This window comes from Dendrobates tinctorius, unplaced genomic scaffold (assembly GCF_039654945.1).
Source record: "Dendrobates tinctorius isolate UK_male_01 unplaced genomic scaffold, ASM3965494v1 ptg000016l, whole genome shotgun sequence".
Lineage (NCBI taxonomy): Eukaryota > Metazoa > Chordata > Amphibia > Anura > Dendrobatidae > Dendrobates > Dendrobates tinctorius.
The window spans coordinates 43851242-43876415 of NW_027361684.1; the positions used below are offsets into that span (position 1 = coordinate 43851242).

General features: G+C 45.0%; 1 protein-coding gene across 1 annotated transcript in view; it reads right to left on the reverse strand.

Moving 5' to 3' along the window:
* LOC141080518 (septin-5-like) overlaps window positions 1–25174 on the reverse strand; it is a 143211-nt gene that overhangs the window by 11444 nt on the left and 106593 nt on the right. Inside the window, exons 2-6 of the mRNA XM_073565767.1 lie at window positions 23295–24122; window positions 20180–20273; window positions 18213–18299; window positions 3384–3507; window positions 3081–3215 (exon numbers count right to left, since the gene is read on the reverse strand). Coding sequence (XP_073421868.1) covers window positions 3081–3215; window positions 3384–3507; window positions 18213–18299; window positions 20180–20273; window positions 23295–24122 — 1268 coding nt within the window. The remainder of the gene's footprint in view (window positions 1–3080; window positions 3216–3383; window positions 3508–18212; window positions 18300–20179; window positions 20274–23294; window positions 24123–25174) is intronic.

The following is a 25174-nucleotide window of genomic DNA, read 5'->3' on the forward strand; positions in this document are numbered from 1 at the left end:
ATTTTACCTGTTTTTATTTATTAAGACTATGTTCCCATTTGTGCTTTGGTCTACATTAAAAACTACAAATGATAGCCTGACAATAAGCTTTTTTCCCCCTGAGTTAGGCTACTTTCACACTTCCTTTGTTTTGCAGCGCGTTTTTCCCGCAAAAAAACGCATGGAAAAAACGCATACAAAAGTATACAAATGCTGCGTTTTTTTCAAGCATTGTTATGAGCATGCATGAAAAAAACACAGTGTTTTTATGCGTTTGTATGCGTTTTTAGTGCGTTTTTACCGCGTTTGCGTTTTTTTCCAACATTGGTTGGCCCCTCACACTAACCCAAACCATGACTTTACTAACCCTAACCCTAACCCTAACCCTTAACCAAACCATACCCTAACCCTAACCCTAACCCTTAACCAAACCATACCCTAACCCTATCCCTAACCCTGACCCTAACCCTTAACCAAACCATACTAACCCTAACCCTAACCCTTAACCAAACCCTACTAACCCTAACCCAAACCCTAACCCTAAACCCTAACTAACCCTAAACCCTAACCCTTAACCAAACCATACTTACCCAAACCCTAACCCTAAACCCCCTTAACTAACCCTAACTCTAACCCAAACCCCTAATTTCCATTGTCTAACCAATGGTCAACAAAAAAACGCATGCACAAAAAAACGCATACATGAGCATGCCAATGCGCACATATGCGCACCCATAGACTTATAATGGGTGTCTTGCTGTAAAAAAACCGCATTGCGCGCGCATGCGTTTTTTTGAGGCAAGTCGGACGCCCAAAAAATGCAACAGGATGCATTTTGTGCGCCCGAGCGCACACCACAAAAAAACGCATGCGCGTAAAAACGCATACAAACGCATGTGTATGCGCACATAAGCGCATCCCATGCAAAATATAGGAAAAAAAGAGCATGCGTTTTTTAGCGCTAAAATACAGCGCAAAAAAACGCAAGTGTGAAACCAGCCTTATCAGGGCAGGAATAACATACTGGCCCGGATTTACTATGAACGCCTTTTGTACGCCAGTCTTAGTGAAGGGTGTGCAAGAAAAAAATGCACCAATCCATTACCAAGTGCACAACACTTAATGAATTTGACGATTCTAATCAGAGGCGAGCGCCTATTGCAGAAATATTACTCCAGGCAAGGACTAAAGTAACATTTCTGACATAATGTATTTTGCCACTGTCAGTTTACTTGACAGGCCGGCATAGCTGCCTTTTCTCAACACAGCTCCTTCCATTTTTTTCTGAGCTACTTGAAACTAGCATAAAAGCATCAAAAGGCACAAAATTTTGCAACTTTTCAAAGTGTTTTACACCACCTTAGCTGAACTGCTCCAATCTATGCTACCCCTAAACAGATCATACATTATAACATTATAAATATCCAAAGATCACTGGTTATGTATTCAGGAACCGACAGAGGAAAAAAGATTTTCCAGCACTTCCATCCGTAAAATAATTTTTTTTAATAGAAATTAATTTAAAAATAGAAGGATCCACCATGAAGATAAAACCTTATGCATTTCTGGCGTACACTATGCCTTTATTCATGGGAATATTCCTAAGTGCGTAGTGTCTAATGGTATTGAACCGCCGGAAAATCAGTTTTTCTTCATTGGTTCTACAATAAGCGGAGCTTCACCAGCAGGAATAGGCACCCATTCGTCAACTTTTCGTTGTATCCCTAATAATATTGGCATGGCAAGCTTCTTTATTTCCTTTTTCTGGGTATGTATTCACCATTAGATCCATGATCTGTACAAAAACTTGAAGGACCTGCTTCATCATCTGCGTTTGTTTTTAAGCAACTTTTCTATTCTTTTTCTTGTGGTATTCACTGATGTCTTGCGCCAAATTAATCAAAATGGCTGACAAAATTCAATGAACTTTAAGCAAAATATTTAGTTTTAGAGGTTTTTTTTGTTTTCCAAAATGACACAAAAAATGCTTAAAAAATTCTGGTGCACATAAATTCACTCCAGTGAGGGACTGGAATACATTTGCTACAAATTTAACAAATTTTGGAAAAGTTGCAAGTGATGACTATGGCAAAAACATCTGGAAACCCTAAAGCCCCCGTCTCACATAGCGAGATCGCTGAAGCGTCACTGATTTTGTGATGCAACAGTGAACTCACCAGCGATCTTGCTACACGTGATACATAGCGGCGACCGCCCCCCCCGCTGGATATTGCTGGTCGTGCTCGAATGTCCTGGGCCATTTTTTCATCATCGGTGTCCCGCTGGCCAGAGTGCATCGCTGTGTTTGACCCAATGAGCGACCTCGTTGGCGTCGCAGAACTCCGGGACGCAGGTGGGAATCGCTCAGAAAAGCTGCTGTGTGACAAAGTACCAACGACCGCCGAGGTCGTTATATGGATCGCTGGATAGTTGCTGCATTGTTGAATAGATATGCCTGTTTGGCAGCTTACTAGCGACCATTTAGCGACGCAGCAGCAATCCTTACCAGGTCGTATCGTTGTCGGGATCGCTGGTGCGTCGCTAAGTGAAACGGGACCTAAGTCTGTTCACAGAGTGGTGAACTTAAAAACAAAAAAGGTAAACGCGTATTATATATTATATAGACTTCAGAAAAGGTGCAAACGGAAAGATAATTTTGGTGTAAAAGAAAAGAAAAAATAAAGGCGCACAATACCAAAAACCTCAACAAAAAACAGGTACAATGCAATAATAAATCAAGCCCTAAGTCCCTTTATCATTGCCATTGCCTAATGTGATAAACAAAAGGTCATAATGTCACAAATGATGTCCTTGGCCAGAATGTGAATTTCACTTTTGTGAAAGGTAACTGAGTATTTCCGATCCCTTTTACTTCGCAAGGATCAGGGTGATTCAGATTTTAGATGAATTTATAGGATATATATTCAGTATACCGTAAGTTTCATAAAATGAAAATGTCACATATCCTCACTTCATTTATGAAACCTCCAAACTGTTTTACATTATCTGGTGTCACAAACAGCGATGTAATATGTAGGTTAGTCTAGGTTAAACATTTGGTTAATTATTCTAATAAATATTTCTCCCAATATCGCTCATACCCGTGTCCCAGAGGTGACAGGAAGTACAGACAGCAGTGGACACGCGTGTCCTGGAGATTCTTGCGGTTTAGGCCACTCTCATCTCTGAAGTATTGCTCAAATTGTTGATCAATGTAATCAGCCACTGGCTTCCAACTGTAGGGCAAAAAAGCAGAAGGATCCGTAAAGATGGATCTGTTTGTCACTTCACGTTGTACATGAAAAGATGCTGACTTTGTGAGAAATATTACCCTTAGAAATATATCACTTAGATCACTCAAACCCCAAAATTCAACATAAAAGTCACATAAGGCACATACATACCACTCCTCGTTATTTACGGCATCCCCATAGCCTGGTGTGTCTACAATTGTTAGACGGAGTCTGACGCCCTTCTCCTGAATGTCCACTGTCTGCTTTACAATCTCTATAGTTTGTGTTACCCGCTCTATAAATGAAAAAGCACATGTAAGGACTAAATGTAAGAAAAAAAACTAAAAATTTTTTTTATCAAATATACTGTATTTCATTATATGGTTCAACAAATCAATGAAAAGTACACCTTGGGATATGAGCTTAAAACAAGGAAGAAAAAAACGTTTAGGACTCCTTGATTTAAGGTCCATTTACACTGTGCAAATGCCAGCGTTAAACGACTGCCGACTAGCAACGTGTTTGGGCGGTGGTCATTGAATTGCCTGTTTACTGTGCACTAAACGATCTGTAATAGATCATTTAGTTGACATAGACTTCCATTGTTCTCGGCAGCAAAAGTCATGCTTACATAGGACAATGTTGTCACGATGACCCGTCCTGTGTGACGCGACCAGGAGGCCGGTAATTAAAACAACAAGACACGGGGAAAGGGGAAACAGTAACAATGGTGGGCCCTGCGATAGGGAAAGGGGACGTGGAGACCTCCTGCACTCCCCTGAGTCAGTGTCCCTAACGCTCCTAATGTTCCCTATGCCGGTTCCGCACTGGGCGCCGATCACGAACCTGTCGCCCTAGCACACCCTACACCTATCCCTTGCTAGGGAACTGGGTGGCGCAGGCACTGGCCCCACTGCTGTACTAATACACACTAAGGAAAAACACAAACAGGGAACCACCACTTAGCTTTACTCTGTTGCACTTGCTCCTGGCAACAGAGTCCACCACCAGAATGCAGCTCTCCTCCAGAATCGCTGCCACCAAGCTCTGTCAGAGCTACAGGGAAATCCCCAATGACTCCTTCCACACCAGGGCTAAGACAGTGCTGCAAGAAACGCTCTCCAGCTCCTTCCTCCACCAAGGATGGTTGAAATGAACACTATCACCAACACTGATTGCAACACCTGTGACTCTTTTATAGCAGAGCCAGAGCAATAACACCTGCATTATAATCATGTGCACTTAACTAAAGAAATCAGAGTGCAATGATGCTCACCACCACCGGGGGCAAACTTAGAACAAGCGACACCACAGTGCAATAATCCTAATGGCCACCGGGGGCAAAAACCAAACTTAAGCACAGCTTAAGAAAAAAAAAGGTTACCTGTGCTTTTTATCAGTCCTGATCCAGCATGTATCATGACAGTACCCTCCCCTTAATGAGGGGCCTCTGGACCCTCAAGACCACTCCTCATCAGGGAACCACCTACAGAGGGGACGCCCAGACCCAGAGTTCACCCCAGCAACTACCTGCACTTCAGGTTGATGACAAATGAGCCCACTGGTATTGGCAACGTTTTTGGAGGCACCACACATCTACGAAGCGCCGACCTGGGGAATGAGTTGTGTATGTGTATGTTTGGTATGAGCTGTTAACACTCCACAGCACACTTCCACTGGATTTTTTTGGTGGCCACCCATACACGCTCGTTCACATACAGGTCCGGACCTAAACGTTTATTGCCACTCATTCGTTTGTCACCATTTGGAAAACGCTTTCTGAGATTGACAACAGAGGCGTCCCCCTGTGTCACCACACTCCCGCACTTCCCCAAGGGGTACACCCCCCTCCAACCCCTTCCACCACGAGGTCTGCGCCTCCCAGGGTTGGCTAATGGCGAGGGTTGAGACTTGCCCCTACTCTCCTGCAGCACATCTGCTGCTCTCACCGGAGAGGAAGGGGTCCGTTGAAGAGAGATGGCAGAGACAGTAGTTCTTAGGCAGCGACCCTCACACGAGTGCCCCCAGCTGACTACTTCCTTCGTCCGCCAATCTATTACCAGGTTGTGTCTTTTCAGCCAAGGGAGGCCTAAAACAATAGGTACTGGCATTCCCTCCAAGACGAAGCATGACAAGAACTCCTCATGATGTCCTATCCGCAGATGGATATTCTCTATGACTTGGGTCAAGCTCCCCTGGCTCAGTGGAACAGAGTTTATGGCCTGGACGCTTATAGGTTGGGCTAGCGTCCTACTCCTCAGACCATGAGTCTGGACAAAGCGAGCATCCACCAGACTGACTCCTGCTCCGCTGTCTACAAGCACCGGTATCACCTCCGGTACCCCGCCAGCCAACACCTCTGCTGACATGATACCTTGGAAGGGAAAATGGAGGAAATGTATACTCTCTGGTCGCCTCCCTCCAAGCGACCAGGGGAATGCGGCTTCTCAAATGGCACAGATAATTTGGCGCACAATTGGCAAGCCTTCAGGACATGACCAGTCTGCCCACAGTACGAACTTGCAGACACCACTCCCCAAACCGTAGGCAGCTCCGAATACAAACTAGCTCCTCCTACTTGCATAGGTTCGTCAGGAGGCTTGGCATGAACTGGGCAGGCTCTCATAAAATGGCCAGGCTTCCCACAGGAAAAGCATACCCCCCACCACGACGAGCCACAGACACCCCATGTTTTGTATCAACAACACCGGGCTGTCTGGGTTCCTCCGTCCGCACTGGTGGGTCCTCCTCCCTAGCGAGGACATCAGGGGGCACTTTTTGTATATGTCTTTCCCTGAGGCATCTATCCACCCGGATGGCAAGGGACATGGCAGCCTCCAGCGACCTGGGGGCGGCGTACTGCGCCACAGTATCCTGCAACTTTGGAGACAAACCCTGTACAAATTGACTGCTAAGTGCATGGTCATTCCACTGAGTGTTAGTGGCCCCTCTCCTAATCTCTGAGCAGTACTCCTCAGCAACCCGGGCTCCCTGTTTACACCTACGGATTCGGGATTCCGCCAGGGCGACGCCATCAGGATCAACATACACAAGAGCCAAAGCCGCAAAAAACTCATCCACGGACACCAATGATGGAGAATCGTCCGGTAGGGAGAAGGCCCAGGATTGGGGATCCCCTTTAAGAAGGGACATAATGATTCCCACTCGTTGCTCTTCACTCCCTGATGAACGCGGGCGCAGCCTGAAATACAATTTACAGCTTGTTGAAACACCAAGAATTGATCTCTCCCTCCAGAAAATCTGTCAGGGAGGGATATCTTGGGTTCTGGCTGAGCCTGTCTCTGAACCAAGCCCCAAAGCCCACCAACTGCTGCAGTTGCTGCACCAACTCACCACACAGCCCCCTAATCTCCTCAGTAAGGGTCTGCAGCATTTGGGCAAAGGTCTGAACTGGGTCCATGGCTCAGCAGAAAAAAAAAGTTATTGGTTAGTGATAATGTCACGATGACCCGTCCTGTGTGACGCGACCAACAGGCTGGTAACTAAAACTACAAGACACGGGGAAAGGGGAAACAGTTACAACGGTGGGCCCTGCAATAGGGAAAGGGGACGTGGAGACCTCCTGCACTCCCCAGAGTCAGTGTTCCTAACGCTCCTAACGTTCCCTATGCCGGTTCCGCACCGGGCACCGATCACGAACCTGTCGCCCTAGCACACCCTACACCTATCCCTTGCTAGGGAGCTGGGTGACGCAGGCACTGGCCCCACCACTGTACTAATACACACTAAGAAAAAACACAAACAGGGAACCACCACTTAGCTTTACTCTGTTGCACTTGCTCCTGGTAACAGAGTTCACCACCAGAATGCAGCTCTCCTCCTGAATCGCTGCCACCAAGCTCTTTCAGAGCTACAAGGAAATCACCTATGACTCCTTCCACACCAGGGCTAAGACAGTGCTGCAAGAAACACTCTCCAGCTCCTTCCTCCACCAAGGATGGTTGAAATGAACACTATCACCAACACTGATTGCAACACCTGTGACTCTTTTATAGCATAGCCAGAGCAATAACACCTGCATTATAATCATGTGCACTTAACTAAAGAAATTAGAGTGCAATGATGCTCACCACCACCGGGGGCAAACTTAGAACAAACGACACCACAGTGCAATAATCCTAATGGCCACCAGGGGCAAAAACCGAACTTAAGAACAGCTTAAGAAAAAAAAGGTTACCTGTGCTTTTTATCAGTCCTGATCCAGCATGGATCATGACAGATGTGCTGCCGAGAATGATGATTTTTTTTGTGTGCAAAACAAAAGATCATTTCACCGAACCAATAGGTATTTTTCTTGTGACATTGTGTACACATTGGTTACAAATTTAACATTCGTCAACATGTCCTGTGTCACACTATAACGATGTCGCCTGCCTGCACTATTTGAGTACTACTAAGTGAATGAGAACAGCTCTGCTACACAAATGCTAAATACAAATGTTGCCTTTCTTAAACTAATAGATAAGAAAGACATTGCCATTCAGAAAGTTAAAGGTGTTCTGTTCTCCATCATTTGGACAAGCCCTTCTTCAATAAATGCTTAAGTCCACTTAAGTAAAATAATAAAAAAAAACCTTATACTCACCTCTCACACCAGCGTCATTAAAGTCAGAACCAGGACTCATAGATGCTCATGTGACATTGTTATACTACATGAGTGCTGCAGCCAATCAGGAGTGCTCACACCACACACCAAGTTTCATGCTAGGAGACTGCAAGTACTTCAAATGTATAGCGGCTGCTGACTGGCTGTCATAACAATGACACGCAAGCACCAGGAGATAAGTATAAAGCTTTTTCATTTACTTGAGGGATTACAGCACTTATAAAAGGGTTCTCTAATTAGTGGACCACCCTTATAACATTTAACACTTAACACTTTAGAAAGATTGTGTTTCACATGCTGAGCAGCAAGAAAAAAAAAAAGAAGCAAAGTCTGTGATCAACCGAATACCTGAGCCGATAGGGAGTAATTACAGTGCTACCTTACAAACGGTAGTAAAGGCATACAGACAGCTGAAAGGGGAAGGGGTGGATTCATGGGAACTAAAGTTCTTAATAGAGTTGAGCGACTTTTGGTTTTTTATGGTCGAGTTTCGTTTCGTGAAACCCGACTTTTCCAAAAGTCGGGTCGAGCAAGATCGGCCGATTATAGGGAAAAGTCGGGGTCGTCCCGAAACACGAAACCCAATGTAAGTCAATGGGGAATAAAAGTCGGCAGTGAGAGGAGGACAGGAAACACACCTACAGTGCCCATTTGAATGCCAAAAGCATCAATTCTTCTTACTTAAGCTGGTCAACCTTAATTAACTTCATAATACAAGTTACGCCCTGAAAAATGGGGATTATTTGGCTAAAGTTGTGGGGGGGTAGGGCTGGCTCCAGGTTCTCATGTGCCCTGGGCGAAAGAGCGCCCCTTTAACACATAATACCACAACTCATCATGCTCCGATACGGCAGAGAAATAGCGGTATAGTACAATGAAAAATACTTCACTTTTTACATCTCATGACGAGGCCCATCTATTTCTCCATACAGAATCATTGGTCCCATATAATGTTTGAAACAGTATATGATGAGCTCCACAAAATGCTACAGTATATGTTGGTCCCCATGGATGAAGCTCCACTGTCTTATGGGCCCAAATAATGCTCCAAACATAATGGGCCCCATTTCTAATGCTCTAGTGTATAATGGGCCTGTAAATGCTGCTCCAGTGTCTGATGTCCACCTTTGGAATGTTCCAGTGTATGGTGGGCCCCATCTATCATTCTCCAGAGTATAGTGCTCCCCAAAAATTGCTGTCCCAACATTGAAAACAATCAAATAAGTCTCCTCGCTAGGGAATCCCTGTACTAGTCTGGACTCCTCGTCGTCCCCATCTTCCATCTCACTGCACAGTATTTCAACCTTGCAAGTGCTGTGATCCTGAGCAAGCAGGGGGGGCCCACTCGTTGGCGACGGCACTGGCACAGGGCCCCTGATAGTACGGTGGTGTGTCTGATGGCGGGTGGGCCGAACCTGCACTTTCATCTGCAGCTTCCTCTTTGTCACCGTGTAAGATGGAACTGTACACTCACTGGCCACTTTATTAGGTACACCTGTCCAACTGTGTGTTAAGACTTAATTTCTAATCAGCCAATCACATGGCGGCAACTCAGTGCATTTAGGCATGTAGACATGGTCAAGACAATCTCCTGCAGTTCAAACCGAGCATCAGTATGGGGAAGAAAGGTGATTTGAGTGCCTTTGAACGTGGCATGATTGTTGGTGCCAGAAGGGCTGGTCTGAGTATTTCAGAAACTGCTGATCTACTGGGATTTTCACGCACAACCATCTCTAGGGTTTACAGAGAATGGTCCGAAAAAGAAAAAAAATCCAGTGAGCGGCAGTTCTGTGGCCGGAAATGCCTTGTTGATGCCAGAGGTCAGAGGAGAATGGGCATACTGGTTCGAGCTGATAGAAAGGCAACAGTGACTCAAATTGCCACCCGTTACAACCAAGGTAGGCAGAAGAGCATCTCTGAACGCACAGTGTGTCGAACTTTGAGGCAGATGGGCTACAGCAGCAGAAGACCACACTGGGTACCACTCCTCTCAGCTAAGAACAGGCATCTGATGGCTACTTTCAGCAGGATAATGCGCCATGTCATAAAGCTCGAATCATCTCAGATTGGTTTCTTGAACATGACAATGAGTTCACTGTACTCAAATGGCCTCCTCAGTCACCAGATCTCAATCCAATAGAGCATCTTTGGGATGTGGTGGAACGGGAGATTCGCATCAGAGATGTGCAGCCGACAAATCTGCGCCAACTGTGTGATGCCATCATGTCAATATGGTCCAAAATCTCTGAGGAATGCTTCCAGCACCTTGTTGAATCTCTGCCACGAAGAATTGAGGCAGTTCTGAAGGCAAAAGGGGGTCCAACCCGTTACTAGCATGGTGTACCTAATAAAGTGGCCAGTGAGTGTATATGGGAAGGGTAACCTGAGTTTCATCAGGGTCAGATTCAGGCCGGGTAGCGTGCGAGGGGAATGTAGTGGTCTGGGTCAATGTACCAGCAGATTCATCGAGCAGTGGCTGGGCATCAGTGCACTTGTGTCGCCCCCAGGAGTACGGTCGCCACAGTGGCATTACCTTCCTCCTAGGGAGTGTGATGTCATGCTTGGGAGCAACGAAGGATCTCTCTAGCAGGTTAACTGATTGGGCGGCGTTATTCCCACGAGTCATGACCCTCCAAACAGCATTCATGAAGGCAAAGTGTTTGTTTTACGTGGGCAGTATGGTTGCAAAGCAGAACCTTAAAGGAATGTCCAGAAGGGCACCACCAGGAGTGGAGCCTACGGCGTAATTTGACTCAACACGGGCAACCTCAACCATACCAGCTACAGAACAGATGCACACATTGCAAGCTTAATTCCGTTAACGAACGAGACTCCGTCATGCCCCGCGGTCCGAGTCCGGCTTACTAGAGGAACACGTGAGGCTCTGGCACATGAGATTGGCCAATAACTGGTGTGTCCGTGGCTGCATGTGCGCTACACTGAAAAGGCCAGCGTTTGTCGCTTACAGGTGCAGATAACCCGCTGAACAACGTTAGTGATGGGGATCACTGATTACAATTATTACTAGCGAACGATGATTTCCCAGTAAGTGCAGGTCAACCGCAGTTCCGGAATTAGGCCTAACCGTCATTCCTGAAAAAAATGAAAAACTTACGTGTGCAAACCACAGGTGCTGTAGCTTGCTTAACAGCTCGCCAGCCGTTCTCACGCCCAGTATGGGTTACACGTGATTGCACAAAGGTGAGAAAGGGTACCGTATCCCTGGATAACATGTATGGATAGCGTACACATTCAAAAGATATGTCTATACATCAGGAGGCAGGCTCAGACGGTGTTAGGCCCAGTATGGCTTGCACATGATTGCACAAAGGTGAGAAAGGGTACCGTATCCCCGGATAACATGTATGGATAGCGTACACATTCAAAAGATATGTCTATACATCAGGAGGCAGGCTCAGACGGTGTAAGGCCCAGTATGGCTTGCAAGTGATTGCACAAAGGTGAGAAAGGGTACCGTATCCCCGGATAACATGTATGGATAGCGTACACATTCAAAAGATATGTCTATACATCAGGAGGCAGGCTCAGACGGTGTTAGGCCCAGTATGGCTTGCACGTGATTGCACAAAGGTGAGAAAGGGTACCGTATCCCCGGATAACATGTATGGATAGCGTACACATTCAAAAGATATGTCTATACATCAGGAGGCTGGCTCAGACGGTGTAAGGCCCAGTATGGCTTGCAAGTGATTGCACAAAGGTGAGAAAGGGTACCGTATCCCCGGATAACATGTATGGATAGCGTACACATTCAAAAGATATGTCTATACATCAGGAGGCAGGCTCAGACGGTGTCAGGCACAGTATGGATTTGACGGCCCAGACTACACAGCGGAGGAGCAGGGAGAGGTAAAGATTGCAAATGCTGGGGCCCTGCCCAAGCAAGGGGAGCCCACTCGTGGGTGTCGGTACTGGCACTGGGCCCCTCATAGTACGGCGGTGTGTCTGACGGCGGGTGTGCACCACCACCGTCAGAGACACTTGATTGCACTATGAGGGACCCTGTGCCAGTGCCCGCGCCCAAGAGTCGGCCTACCCACCTGTCCAGGGCAACGGCACTCGCACGGTGTCGTGCGCTAGGTGGTGACCCCGGCCATGGGGGGGGAGGCAGCACAGTTAGGGAGTTTTAGAAAGTGGCATATGTTGATGTTGGATATTCAGCTGATGCAAAAGGCGAAATAGGTCAAGTCCCAGGAAGAGGTGGACCAAAGCAAGCCATTTTTCTGTCACCCTATGTGTCATCAGGGGAAGGTGGGACAAAATCCTTGGAAACCCATGCATGGTTCATTTTAATGAAGGTTAGATCATCCACATTTTGGGTTGACAGACGGATCCTTTTTTCTGTCAGGATTGATCCAGCTGCACTGAAGACTCTTTCCGATAGCACACTTGCAGCTGGGCAAGCGAGCTCCTGTAAGGCATATTGTGCCAATTCAGGCCAGGTGTCCAGTTTAGCAGCCCAATAGTCAAAGGGGAATGACCTGTGTGGGAGAACATCGATATGGGAGGAAAAGTAGTTTGTAACCATAGTTGACAACTGCTGTCTCCTGTCACTTTCCATCGATGCTGTATTACCAGTTGTGTGAGCGGTACTTGAAAAATCAGTCCACAACATTGTCATGAAACCCCTGTCTCCAACGCCACTTCTGCTGTGTGCACCAAGAACACCTCTGCCAAGCTGCCCCCGGCCCGTACGGCTCATGTGAGAACCATCACCGCTGCTGTGTGCTGGGAATGCCTCAAGCAACCGATTTACCAGAGTTGCTTGTTTATTAGCCAATATTAGGTCAAGGTTCTCCTGTGGCATGATGTTTTGTAATTTGCCTTTATAGCGTGGATCCAGGATGCTGGCCAACCAGTAGTCGTCATCGTTCATCATTTTGGCAATGCGGGGGTCATTTTTTAGGATCCGCAAGGCATAATCTGACATGTGGGCCAATGTTCCCGGTGTCAATGATGCACTGCGAGTGCTGGTTGGAGGAGCACTTTCTGGCAAATCCACATCCCTCCAGTCACGCACAAACCCTGTACCAGACCTTGCCACGCCAACATTTTCACTTGCCCCACGAGATGCATCCTCCTCCCCTAAGTAATCATCCCCATCATCATCCTCCTCCTCCTCTTCTTCCTCCAACTCGTCCAGGAGAGGTCCCTGAGCAGACAATGGCTGAATGTCATCAAGGATTCCCTCCACCTCTTCCTCCTCGTCAACATTGGCTGCAGACGCCTGCTCCTTAAGGTGCGTCAAAGTTTGCATGAGCAGACGCATAAATGGGATGCTCATGCTTAGGATGGCGTCGTCTGCGCTTACCAGCCGTGTGCATTCCTCAAAACACTGAAGGACTTTACAGAGGTCTTTCAGCTTCGACCACTGCACACCTGTCAACTCCATGTCTGCTCTCAAAGTGCCTGGCCGTGAATCCTCCCACAAATGCATTATGGCCTGCCTCTGCTCGCACAGCCGCTCCACCATGTGCAGGGTGGAGTTCCACCTTGTTGCAATGTCGATAATGAGGCGGTGGTTGGGAAGGTGGAGCAATCGCTGCAGCTTCTGCATACGAACGGAGTGTACAGGCGACCGGCGGATGTGCGCGCACAGTCTTTGCACCTTCTGGAGCAGGGCTGTTAACTCCGGATAATTTTTGAGGAAGCACTGCACCACCAGGTTCAAGGTGTGAGCCAAGCAAGGTATGTGGCTGAGTTTTGAAAGGTCTATGGCTGCCACAAAATTACGGCCGTTATCACTAACTACCTTGCCTGCCTCAAGATGTACACTGCCCAGCCATGACTCAGTTTGTCGCTTCAAGTACTCGGCCAGCACCTCGGCGGTGTGTCTGTCGCCCAAACACATCATCTGCAACACAGCCTGCTGACGCTTTCCACTAGCTGCTCGATAGGGGGACACCTCGTGTGCAACAGTGGTAGCTGCAGATGGAGTGCTCGTACGACTGCGCTCTGTGGACAAGCTTTCGCTTCTGGAGGAGGAGGAGGAGGAGGGTGGAACACCTACAGCCAACTGTTTCCTATACCGTGGGCTAGGCAGCACTGTCCCACCACCGCTGTCCCCTGTGGACCCTGCATCCACCACATTAACCCAGTGCGCAGTGATGGACACGTAACGGCCCTGGCCATGCCGACTGGACCATGCATCAGTTGTGAGGTGCACCTTTCCACTCACTGACTGCTTGAGTGCATGGACAATGCGGTCTTTCACATGATGGTGGAGGGCTGGGATGGCTTTGCGAGAGAAGAAGTGGCGACTGGGTAGGTCATAGCGTGGTACTGCATAGGCCATGAGTTCACGGAAAGCTGCGCTTTCCACCAACCGATAGGGCATCATCTCAAACGAGATTAGTTTGGCAATGTGGGCGTTCAAACCCAGTGTACGCGGATGAGAGACTGAGTACTTTCTTGACCTACTCATAGTGTCTGGGAGGGTGAGCTGGACTTGAGAGCTGCATATGGTGGAAGTAGCAGTGGACAGGGCGGACTTAGAGAGGGTTGATGATGGAGATGGAGTTGGTGTTCTTTCTGATGGCCTAGATTCAGTATTTCGTTGATATAACAGTGGGATTCCCTGACTGCTGTGGCCTTGCAACGACACCTCAACATTTGCTGCTGTGCTAACCGGTGGGCTTACAGTGGGGGAAACAATGTAGCGTTGCTGACTACCTTCGTTGTGATCAGTTGCACATGTGGCACTTGAGGTTTGGTGTTGTGTCCACGCTTGCAAGTGCATGCTGGTTAAATGTCTAAGCAAGCAACTGGTATTCAAATTTTTCAGATTTTTCCCTCGGCTAAAGGTCTTTGCGCACTTCTTACAGATAACCTTGGCCTGATCATGAGGATTTTGTTCAAAAAAGTGCCACACTGCACTCTTCCTACTTTGGCAGACATTTTGCGGCCTAGCACGCTGTGATGTTTTGACCCTCTGGACAAGCTGTCCAGCAACTCTTTTGATTTTTGGAACCTGCCAGATAACAGCTGTTGCGATGTTGATGTCTGCTGTGGATGCTCCTCATCTGAGCTATTGGAAGCAGCACCCTCTTCCCCCAATGGATACCAATCTGGGTCAACAACTGGGTCATCCATCACCTCCTCTTCAATGTCATGTGCACCTTCCTCTGTGTCACCGTGTATGGTGGTATAGTGTGCGGGAAGGGGCACCTGAGTCTCATCAGGGTCAGAATCTGGCTCTGTACACTGCGAGGACAATGTAGTGCTCTGAGTGAATGTACCAGCAGAATCATCTATCAGCGGCTGTGCATCAGTGCACTCCATGTCAGATTCATCTTGGCCTTGGTAATTCACCATTTCACTTGATAATCCAGGCATGGTATGTGAAAACAGCTCCATGGAGTAATCAGTAGTATGGCCTGCGTCATCCTTCAATCTTGGTTGTGGTGAAGGACACAAGGAAAGGTGTGGTTCATGAACGTGAGCCTCCAATGACGACTCAGTGCTTTTACTTTTTACAACTTCAGAAGAGGAGGCGATAGAGCTGGAGGCTGAGTCAGCAATGTAAGACAAAACTTTTTCCTGATGCTCTGGCGTTAAAAGCGGTTTGCCAACTCCTAGAAAACTAAGCCTTCGAAGCCTTATGGAGCCAGACGATGACGCAGGCTCAACACCTCCTGCATTCGGTCCTATTTTGCTTTTGCCACTACCATCAGATCCACCACCAACATCATCATTACCAGCTGCCAACCCCCGCCCAATTCCACGGCCTCTTCCACCAGCCTTCCTCATTTTTGGTAGAAATGTAGACAAAATCCTACAAACTATATAGTAATGTAAAACAAGGTACAAGGTGTCTATAGGACAGGGGAGATTTAGATTTTCTGCAGACACTTGTGGACACTGGACACTTGGATTGTGTGAGGCCCACTGAATATCACAGCACTATGTCACAGGCTCGATGGCACACGTGTGAAAAAAGTGACTACAGGATAAGGGAGATTTTGAATTTCTGGGAGATTTTGAATTTCTGCAGACACTTGTGGACACTGGACACTTGAATTGTGTGAGGCCCACTGAATATCACAGCGCTATGTCACAGGCTCGATGGCACAGGTGTGAAAAAAGTGACTACAGGATAAGGGAGATTTTGAATTTCTGGGAGATTTTGAATTTCTGCAGACACTTGTGGACACTGGACACTTGGATTGTGTGAGGCCCACTGAATATCACAGTGCTATGTCACAGGCTCGATGGCACAGGTGTGAAAAAAGTGACTACAGGATAAGGGAGATTTTGAATTTCTGCAGACACTTGTGGACACTGGACACTTGGATTGTGTGAGGCCCACTGAATATTACAGTGCTATGTCACAGGCTCGATGGCACAGGTGTGAAAAAAGTGACTACAGGATAAGGGAGATTTTGAATTTCTGGGAGATTTTGAATTTCTGCAGACACTTGTGGACACTGGACACTTGGATTGTGTGAGGCCCACTGAATATCACAGTGCTATGTCACAGGCTCGATGGCACAGGTGTGAAAAAAGTGACTACAGGATAAGGGAGATTTTGAATTTCTGGGAGATTTTGAATTTCTGCAGACACTTGTGGACACTGGACACTTGGATTGTGTGAGGCCCACTGAATATCACAGCGCTATGTCACAGGCTCGATGGCACAGGTGTGAAAAAAGTGACTACAGGATAAGGGAGATTTTGAATTTCTGCAGACACTTGTGGACACTGGACACTTGGATTGTGTGAGGCCCACTGAATATCACAGTGCTATGTCACAGGCTCGATGGCACAGGTGTGAAAAAAGTGACTACAGGATAAGGGAGATTTTGAATTTCTGGGAGATTTTGAATTTCTGCAGACACTTGTGGACACTGGACACTTGGATTGTATGAGGCCCACTGAATATCACAGCGCTATGTCACAGGCTCGATGGCACAGGTGTGAAAAAAGTGACTACAGGATAAGGGAGATTTTAAATTTCTGCAGACACTTGTGGACACTGGACACTTGGATTGTGTGAGGCCCACTGAATATCACAGCGCTATGTCACAGGCTCGATGGCACAGGTGTGAAAAAAGTGACTACAGGATAAGGGAGATTTTGAATTTCTGCAGACACTTGTGGACACTGGACACTTTTGGATTGTGTGAGGCCCAATGAATATCAGAGCGCTATGTCACAGGCTCGATGCAGCAGGTGTGAAAAAAGTGACTACAGGATAAGGGAGATTTTGAATTTCTGCAGACACTGGACACTTTTGGATTGTGTGAGGCCCAATGAATATCAGAGCACTATGTCACAGGCTCGATGCAGCAGGTGTGAAAAAAGTGACTACAGGATAAGGGAGATTTTGAATTTCTGCAGACACTTGTGGACACTGGACACTTTTGGATTGTGTGAGGCCCACTGAATATCAGAGCGCTATGTCACAGGCTCGATGGCACAGGTGTGAAAAAAGTGAATTGTAGAATTGGGCAGAATAGGAATCTCCCTAGAGTGTAGGTCTGTAAGAACGGAACAAGTCCTCCACTTATCCTTCCACAGTGACACACAGATAGCTTCACTGTGGCTGTGATAACAGCCATTACACGGTACTGTGTGAGGAGCGTACACCGCTGTATGGTGTGAATAAATGCACGCTCAGTACCTTAGCAGGACAAAAAAAAAATTGGGATTGCTTTTAAAAAAGCTGTGGGGAAACAGCAATGCAGCTGCCTTAGAAGGCAGCCTAACAACCAACACCGCTGATCCACCACAATATAGCCTCCCCTTGCACTACACACACAGTGACTGGTGTGTTGCACAGGCAAAATCGCTAGCAGCAGAAGCAGTTTTTTTGTCTTCTTCCCTGCCTAACGCTCTCCCTACAGAATCAGCAACCTCTCCCTATGCTAAGATCGGCAGAAGTAAGATGGCGGTCGGCGTGCACGCCCTTTTATAACCCCTGTGACGCCCACCAAAGCAAGCCAATCACTTGCATGCCCTTCTGAAAGATGGTGGCGACCCCTGCCTATGTCATCACGTTGCCCACAGTGTCCGTGGATCCTGATTGGCTGAAAAAGAGCGCTAAACAAACTTTTGAAACGCGACTTTGGCGCGTAAGTCGCCGACCTCGTGGCCGACCTCATCCTAGGGTCGGGTTTCGTTTCATGAAACCCGACTTTGCCAAAAGTCGGCGACTTTTGAAATTGTTCGACCCGTTTCGCTCAACTCTAGTCCTTAATATTGATAAGCAAGCTCAGTCAAAACAAGGGTGTACCATCAAGATGGGCTTAAGGAAAAAATACATAGTTCTCAACTATAATAATGCTTTTCAGTAATGTCAGACCCAAAATTGTGGTTTATTTTACACTTGGAAATGTCTTTATACTAAGTACCTTCTGGGCTTGGTAGCTGACGTCCCTGATACAGATCTGTCAGAAAAAGACTGTTTATAAGGGTGGACTTTCCCAGTCCAGACTCGCCTGAATGAAAAAAGAGAATAATCAGAAGCTTCTACATCAAGGCTGATTACATCCTATCATTTTCGCAATTTGCTAAGACACATAGCTTGGTTAACATTCAGATTCTGACTTGATTTTGTAGGCTATGTCTAATACTATCGAGCTTTGTGGACACATTTCTAGTCCATAGACTCCTAATATGCCAGAGGAGCAGAACAGGTAATGCTAATATATTCACAGGGATATTTTTAACATACTATAAATCTCAAATTCTGATAAGAAAAAGTTTCAGATCTTTGGAAATTCTCTATAACTCACCAAAGCCACACTTGTTGTATCAGAAGTTTTAGCTGACTTACTTTAAATATAGTCGAGTAACCTAATTAAACTCCATAGTTAATCTGTGTGTCTTGATTTTTGTTGGAAATTTTATTTATAAATTTGGAGCACATTCTAGTCACTTTTAAGGGGGTCATCTAGTTTTATTGAAAAATAACCCCTAAGCTGGATTTGTTTTAATTGAGCACTTTAAGGATTCTTTTTAATTTCTCTCTTTGCTAACAATCAAGTGTGTATCTGTAATGAATGCAGTAACTACTCACCGGTTGTCATCTTCAATGGTAATCTGGTTGGCACCGGCACCGGCATCACGTGACCGTATTTGTGACCTTCTGAATTTCTGAGTCTAATAGACTTACATTTAAAAATTAGCTCCACACATAAGACACAGTGTGATCCTGCAGGTAAAAATGCGGTCACATTGTGCTGGATTAGAGTGGAGCAATGCTGAACACGGCTGAAGATGAAAAATAAAAAAAATCACCAAAGTGCTTCCTTAAAATAACAAAACAAGCAGTTCTTCCCTTCAGCATCACCTCTCCACTGCGCCTCGCTGGTCTATGATTACCCGCCTGCAGCAGTGATGTCCCATGTACAGCACATGATTGTCACAGTCAATTACAGGGCTCAAAGATGCAGAAGTAGATGGCACAGTATTGATGGGGTCAATGATTGGCTCATTTCAGATCTCTACATTGTAATCACATAATTAAAAAGTGATGAAATCTTATTAATGTGCTAAGGGAGGTGATAGAAAAATGACCTATCAGGCTTGCAGTCGCTGATTGGCTGCAGCATTCACATTTCTTCTGAGCTGAGCTGGGTGAAACAGTGCTCCTTCTGGCTCAGCTAGGATAAAACGCTGCAGTAGATCCGCAATCACTATGCTCCAGTGCTCAAGTGAAGCCTCCACAAGATATTGATGAAGGAGACTGATGGGTGAATCAGTCTGAATACCGTATTGTGGAGTGGTGCCAGGTCGGGAGGTATTTTTTTAACCCAAATTTTCATATCCTTTTTAGGTCTGCAGACCAGAGCTGCACATTTGATCTTCATTATATCTTTCCCAACAATTTATCCCAAATCAAGGACCACTCACTCTTTTTACAGACAGATGATAAAACCATAATAAAATATTTGATAATAAATGTGTCTGCTGCTTAGAATGCTGAAATCAAGTCTTACAGTAAAGCATTCACTGTGAAATGTAACATCATACATGGTAACTACTATCACAATAATCTGCACAATCTTTTCCATGTTCAAAAAAATTTTGTACAGTGGGTGGAATTTTTTTTTTATTTCTACAAACTGTCTAGGAATTTGTCGATAGTTGGTAACCTGATGGAGACTTCTCATTTGAGGTTTCTGATCTGTTGTGATCTTAATCAATGTTGGCCATTCCGGTAAAGTGATAATAACTGCATCTGCTGTTTTACCTCCTCAGTTTAGCATGCATTTGGCCTCAAAAATATATATTTCTAAAGACAACTGTGTCACATTATGAATGTATTTTATAATATCTGCATACCAATCTTAAAACATCATCTTTTTCTCATTACCTGCAACCATAAGAGTGAATTCAAAACCTTTCTTCACATACTTCCGATGAACCTGGTTGGGGAGAGTAGCAAATCCAACGTATTCTCTCTCCTCCTACATGTAGGAATGACAAGCTGGTGACTAGAACATATGCATAGTAAAAACTAGTGCTTTGTGTAAAGGCAGACAATAAAGACCAAAAGCTGTTACCAGCAAATAGGCATCAATAAATGCCAGAAAGAACCAATATACACTACCGTTCAAAAGTTTAGGGTCACTTAGAAATGTCCTTATTTTTGAAAGAAAAGCACAGTTTTTTCCAATGAAGCTAACATTAAATGATTCAGAAATACACTCTATACATTGTTATTGTGGTAAATGACTATTCTAGCTGCAAACGTCTGGTTTGTAATGCAATATCTTCAAAGGTGTATAGAGGCCCATTTCCAACAACCATCTCTCCAGTGTTCTTATGGTACTTTGTGCTAACTGTGTAAGAAGGCTAATGGATGGTTAGAATACCCTTGAAAACCATTGTGCAAGTATGTTAGCACAGCTGAAAACCGTTTGGCTGATTAGAGAAGCTATAAACCTGACCTTCCTTTGAGCTAGTTGAGAATCTGGAGCATTACATTTGTTGGTTCCATTAAACTCTCAAAATGGCCAGAAAAAAAGAACTTTCATGTGAAACTTGACAGTCTATTATTGTTCTTAGAAATTAAGGCTATTCCATGCGAGAAGTTGCCAAGAAACTGAAGATTTCCTACAACTGTGTGTACTACTCCCTTCAGAGGAGAGCAAAAACAGGCTCTAACCAGAGTAGAAAGAGAAGTGGGAGGCTCAGCTGCACAACTGAGCAACAAGACAAATACATTAGAGTCTGTAGTTTGAGAAATCGATGCCTCACAGGTCCTCGACTGGCAGCTTCATTAAATAGTACACGCAAAATGACAGAGTCAAAGTCTACAGTGAAGAGGCGACTCCTGGATGCTGGCCTTCAGGGCAGAGTGGCAAAGAAAAAGCCATATCTGAAGCTGGCTAATAAAAGGAAAAGATTAATATGGGCAAAAGAACACAGAAATTGGACAGAGGAAGATTGGAAAAAAGTGTTATGGACAGACGAATCCAAGTTTGAGGTGTTTGGATCACACAGAAGAACATTTTTGAGACACAGAACAACTGAAAAGATGCAGGAAGAGTGCCTGACACCATCTGTCAAGCATGGTGGAGGTAATATGATGGTCTGGGGTTGCTTTGGTGCTGTTAAAGTGGGAGATTTGTACAAGGTAAAAGGGATTTTGAATAAGGAAGGCTATCACTCCATTTTGCAACGCCATGCCATACCCTGTGGACAGCGCTTGATTGGAGCCAATTTCATCCTACAATAAGACAATGACCCAAAGCACACCTCCAAATTATGCAAAAACTATTTAGGGAACAAGCAGGCAGCTGGTATTCTATCTGTAATGGAGTGGCCAGCGCAGTCACCAGATTTCAACCCCATTGAGCTGTTGTGGGAGCAGCTTGACCGTATGGTACACAAAAAGTGCCCATCAAGCCAAACCAACTCATGGGAGGGGCTTCTGGAAGCATGGCGTGACATTTTTCCAGATTAGCTCAGCAAATTAACTTCTAAAATGCCAAAGGATTGCAATGCTGTAATTGCAGCAAAGGGAGCATTCTTTGACAAAAGCAAAGTTTGAAGGAGAAAATTATTATTTCAAATAAAAATCTTTTTTTCAAACCTTGTCAATGTCTGGACGAGATTTTAAATTCATTTGGCAACTCATTTGATTAATAAAAGTATGAGCTTTCATTGAAAACACAAAATTGTCTGGGTGACCCCAAACTTTTGAATGGTAGTGTAGGTAAATTTATCTCCTGTTCTACTTAAATTGTTTCTGCTTGAAAACAGAATGAATAAAGGAATACATTGAGTATATTATTCATTTACTGGGTATATATCTTACTAATAGAGATGGGTGAACCCGAACAGTAAAGTACATGGACTTCACCAGGAAGTCTGTGTTACTGTTCTGGCTCAAGCCCCTGAACACTAGATGTTTGTTGTGCTGTCACGACTGCGTGGCAAACGCTGCTTCAGTAAGACTTTCTCACTGTGCTAGCGGTGATCTCTTCGAAGTCACTGCAGTTCATTTGCCCGGCTGGGTAACCGCGATGACATCACCGCTAGTCACTAAGACTGAGCTCGCAGCAGCTCATTCCCCAGTGGTTCTCAGCCTGGACAGTTGTATCTTGGCATATTCCAGGTTGAAAACTGTTTATCCCCCAGACATGTATTATGGTGTGGGAAAGAACGACGGACAGGTAAGGGATATGGTTGTTTTTAGGTGACGAGGGATTCAATGGAATGGGCGTTAGGTGAGTATAACTGTGTTTGTTATTTGTAAATAAAAAACTAAAAGTGAGTTTTGTTTGTTTTTTCAAATAAAGACTTTATTCTGGCCGAGTGTTTATTTACAATATAACTACAGGATTAGTAGTAATAGAGAGCCGCCTTATAGATGCCTCTCCATTACTAATCCATGGGCTTGATGTCACCTGACAATACAAAGGTGACATCAACCCCGCAAATATGAACCCCACTTGCCACCGCTACAGGGCAAGTGGGAAGAGCCAGGCAAAGCGCTAGAATTGGCGCATCTAATAGATGCGCCTGTTCTGGGCAGATGGGGGCTGCTATTTTCAGGCTGGGGGGATCAATATCTATGGCCCCTTACCAGTCTCAGAATACCAACCCCAGCTGTCTGATTTAGCTTGGTTGGTGGTCAAAAATGGGGGGGACCCCTCGTTGTTTTTTTAAATTATTTATTTACAGTGCAGGAGAAGGCTTATGAATTCTCCCTTCTCTGTCTGACCAGAGGTAATGATTTTACCACCAATCATAAGCTATGTTTGCTGTGCTCTCATGCGGGATTGGGATCGGGTACTGTTCTGGTACCCAAACTCAAACTTTTTGTAACTGTTTAGCCGAACCCACCAGACCTGAACCTCCCTATGCCAACCTTCTCCTAAAAATAAATTTTACCCATTATATCTATATTGGAATCACATGAAACCCCCTTAATACAAAGAAAAGCCAACAAAAAACTCATTACGAATGAATATGTATACCTCGCTGGAGTCATAAGGGTCCAGTTTTCCCCATGGGCTTTTAGGTCTAGAGGGACTTGGAGGTGGCACCAAAGGTGGACATCCCCAACCTGAAGGCAAGACAGGAAGGGTCTGGCTTGTATCATCTTCATCATCATTGTTCTCCTTAACATGCCTGATGGAAAACAGCTCAGGCTCTAGATGGGACTGCATGGCATCATTGCATAAATGGTGTACAATCGGATCTGTGTAATATTTTTGCTGATCTGTATTGTGCTTCTCAGTTTCTTGTTTCCACCAAAGCCTTTCCCCTGACTCTTCTATGTGTAGTTTCCCATCTAGCTGCTCATGAAAGAATCTATTTTCTGGTAGACGATCTCTGCGTTGCCACTCTTCTTCTTGTTGCTCTCTTCGTAGTGTTTCTTCCTGATATTGTCTATGGAGTCTTTCCTCTTCCTCACATTGTTGCTCCCTGCGGAGCTTTTCATCCGCTTCACTCCGCTCTCTGCGAAGCTTTTCTTCCTGATGCTCTCTGCGGAGCCTCTCTTCTTCCTCTTCTTGATGCTGTTTAACAAGGTTCTCTTCTTTGTGATCTCTGAACAAATGCTCCTCCTCTTTATGCTTCTGTCCAAAATGTTGGTCTTCTTCTTGTGCGTTGATCAGTTGGGTTCTTTCCTTCTCCTTTCGGAACCTCACCTCTTCTTGCTTTCTTTGAGTAGTAATTTGTTGCTGTGGTAAATAGGACTGATCTCTTTGCTCTTGTGCTCTCTTGTTACTTTCTCTAGGAATTGTATGAATTACCTCATTCAGTTCCTCTTCATCTGAGTCATTACACAGAAAAGTTTGGATCTGTTAGGCAGACATGAAAAAACAATAGGAAACATGTAAATATTCAATTCCATAGTAACACAAGACCCAATTATAAATAAATGTTTAAATAATACAATACATAAAGAAAACAGACAAATATGCATTAAATAGGCCCCAATGTTTATTAATGGGGTAACCCAAGAATAAAATAACATGAATAAATATAAATCAAACTTTAATAAAATAATAATTAAATTTCCAAACCATTGTGATAAAAATAAAACATGGGGAAGGGAGGGAAGGCGCTGATCTTTCTTCAAGACAGGTACAGAACCCCCTCAGTGCCAGGTATTTAAGGATAAATTCTTCCCAACAATTTTCACTGGACCAATTGAAGAACAGCTGACAAATAACATCTTCCTTGCTACCAAGGGTTAAAAACAGGACCTTCCCAAGTTGGTGCACAGTTGACCCATCCAAACCACCAATTAGATGGGGTCCTAAAATCTGCCCTGATACCACTACAACCTTGTAGACACCTTAGGTTAAAATTACCTCAAGAAAAACTAACTGTAAAGAAACAGAGAAAGAACAAAAATTGGGGAAGGTAGGAGAGCAAGCACCATGAAATAAAACAAAGGCAATAGCCATCAAATAAACCATATGGGATACCATGTGTCTCGCTAGGCTAAACACCAAAGGGGGGGTCCTGTCATGGTTACTTAAGTCCCAATCATAAATAAATAATGAAATAATACATTAAATCAAGAACACAGACACCAAAGTATGGATGAAATAGTCTGCACTGTTTATTAATGATGTAACCCAAGAATAAATAGCACATGTATAAATATAAATCAAATAAATATATAAATATACAAACCATGAATCAATCAATAACCAAGACCACCCCACAAGCCATGTCACTAATGAGACATGGCCATCCCAAAACATTGCATCCATCTCTCAATGATGTTTTGTAAATCCACATTAAAAATATCAATGCCCACTCCTGACATGTAGACATGTAGACTAAGTCAGATCTATAGAAACCACTCGAAAATCCTTCCAAATCCACATGCCTGTATGAA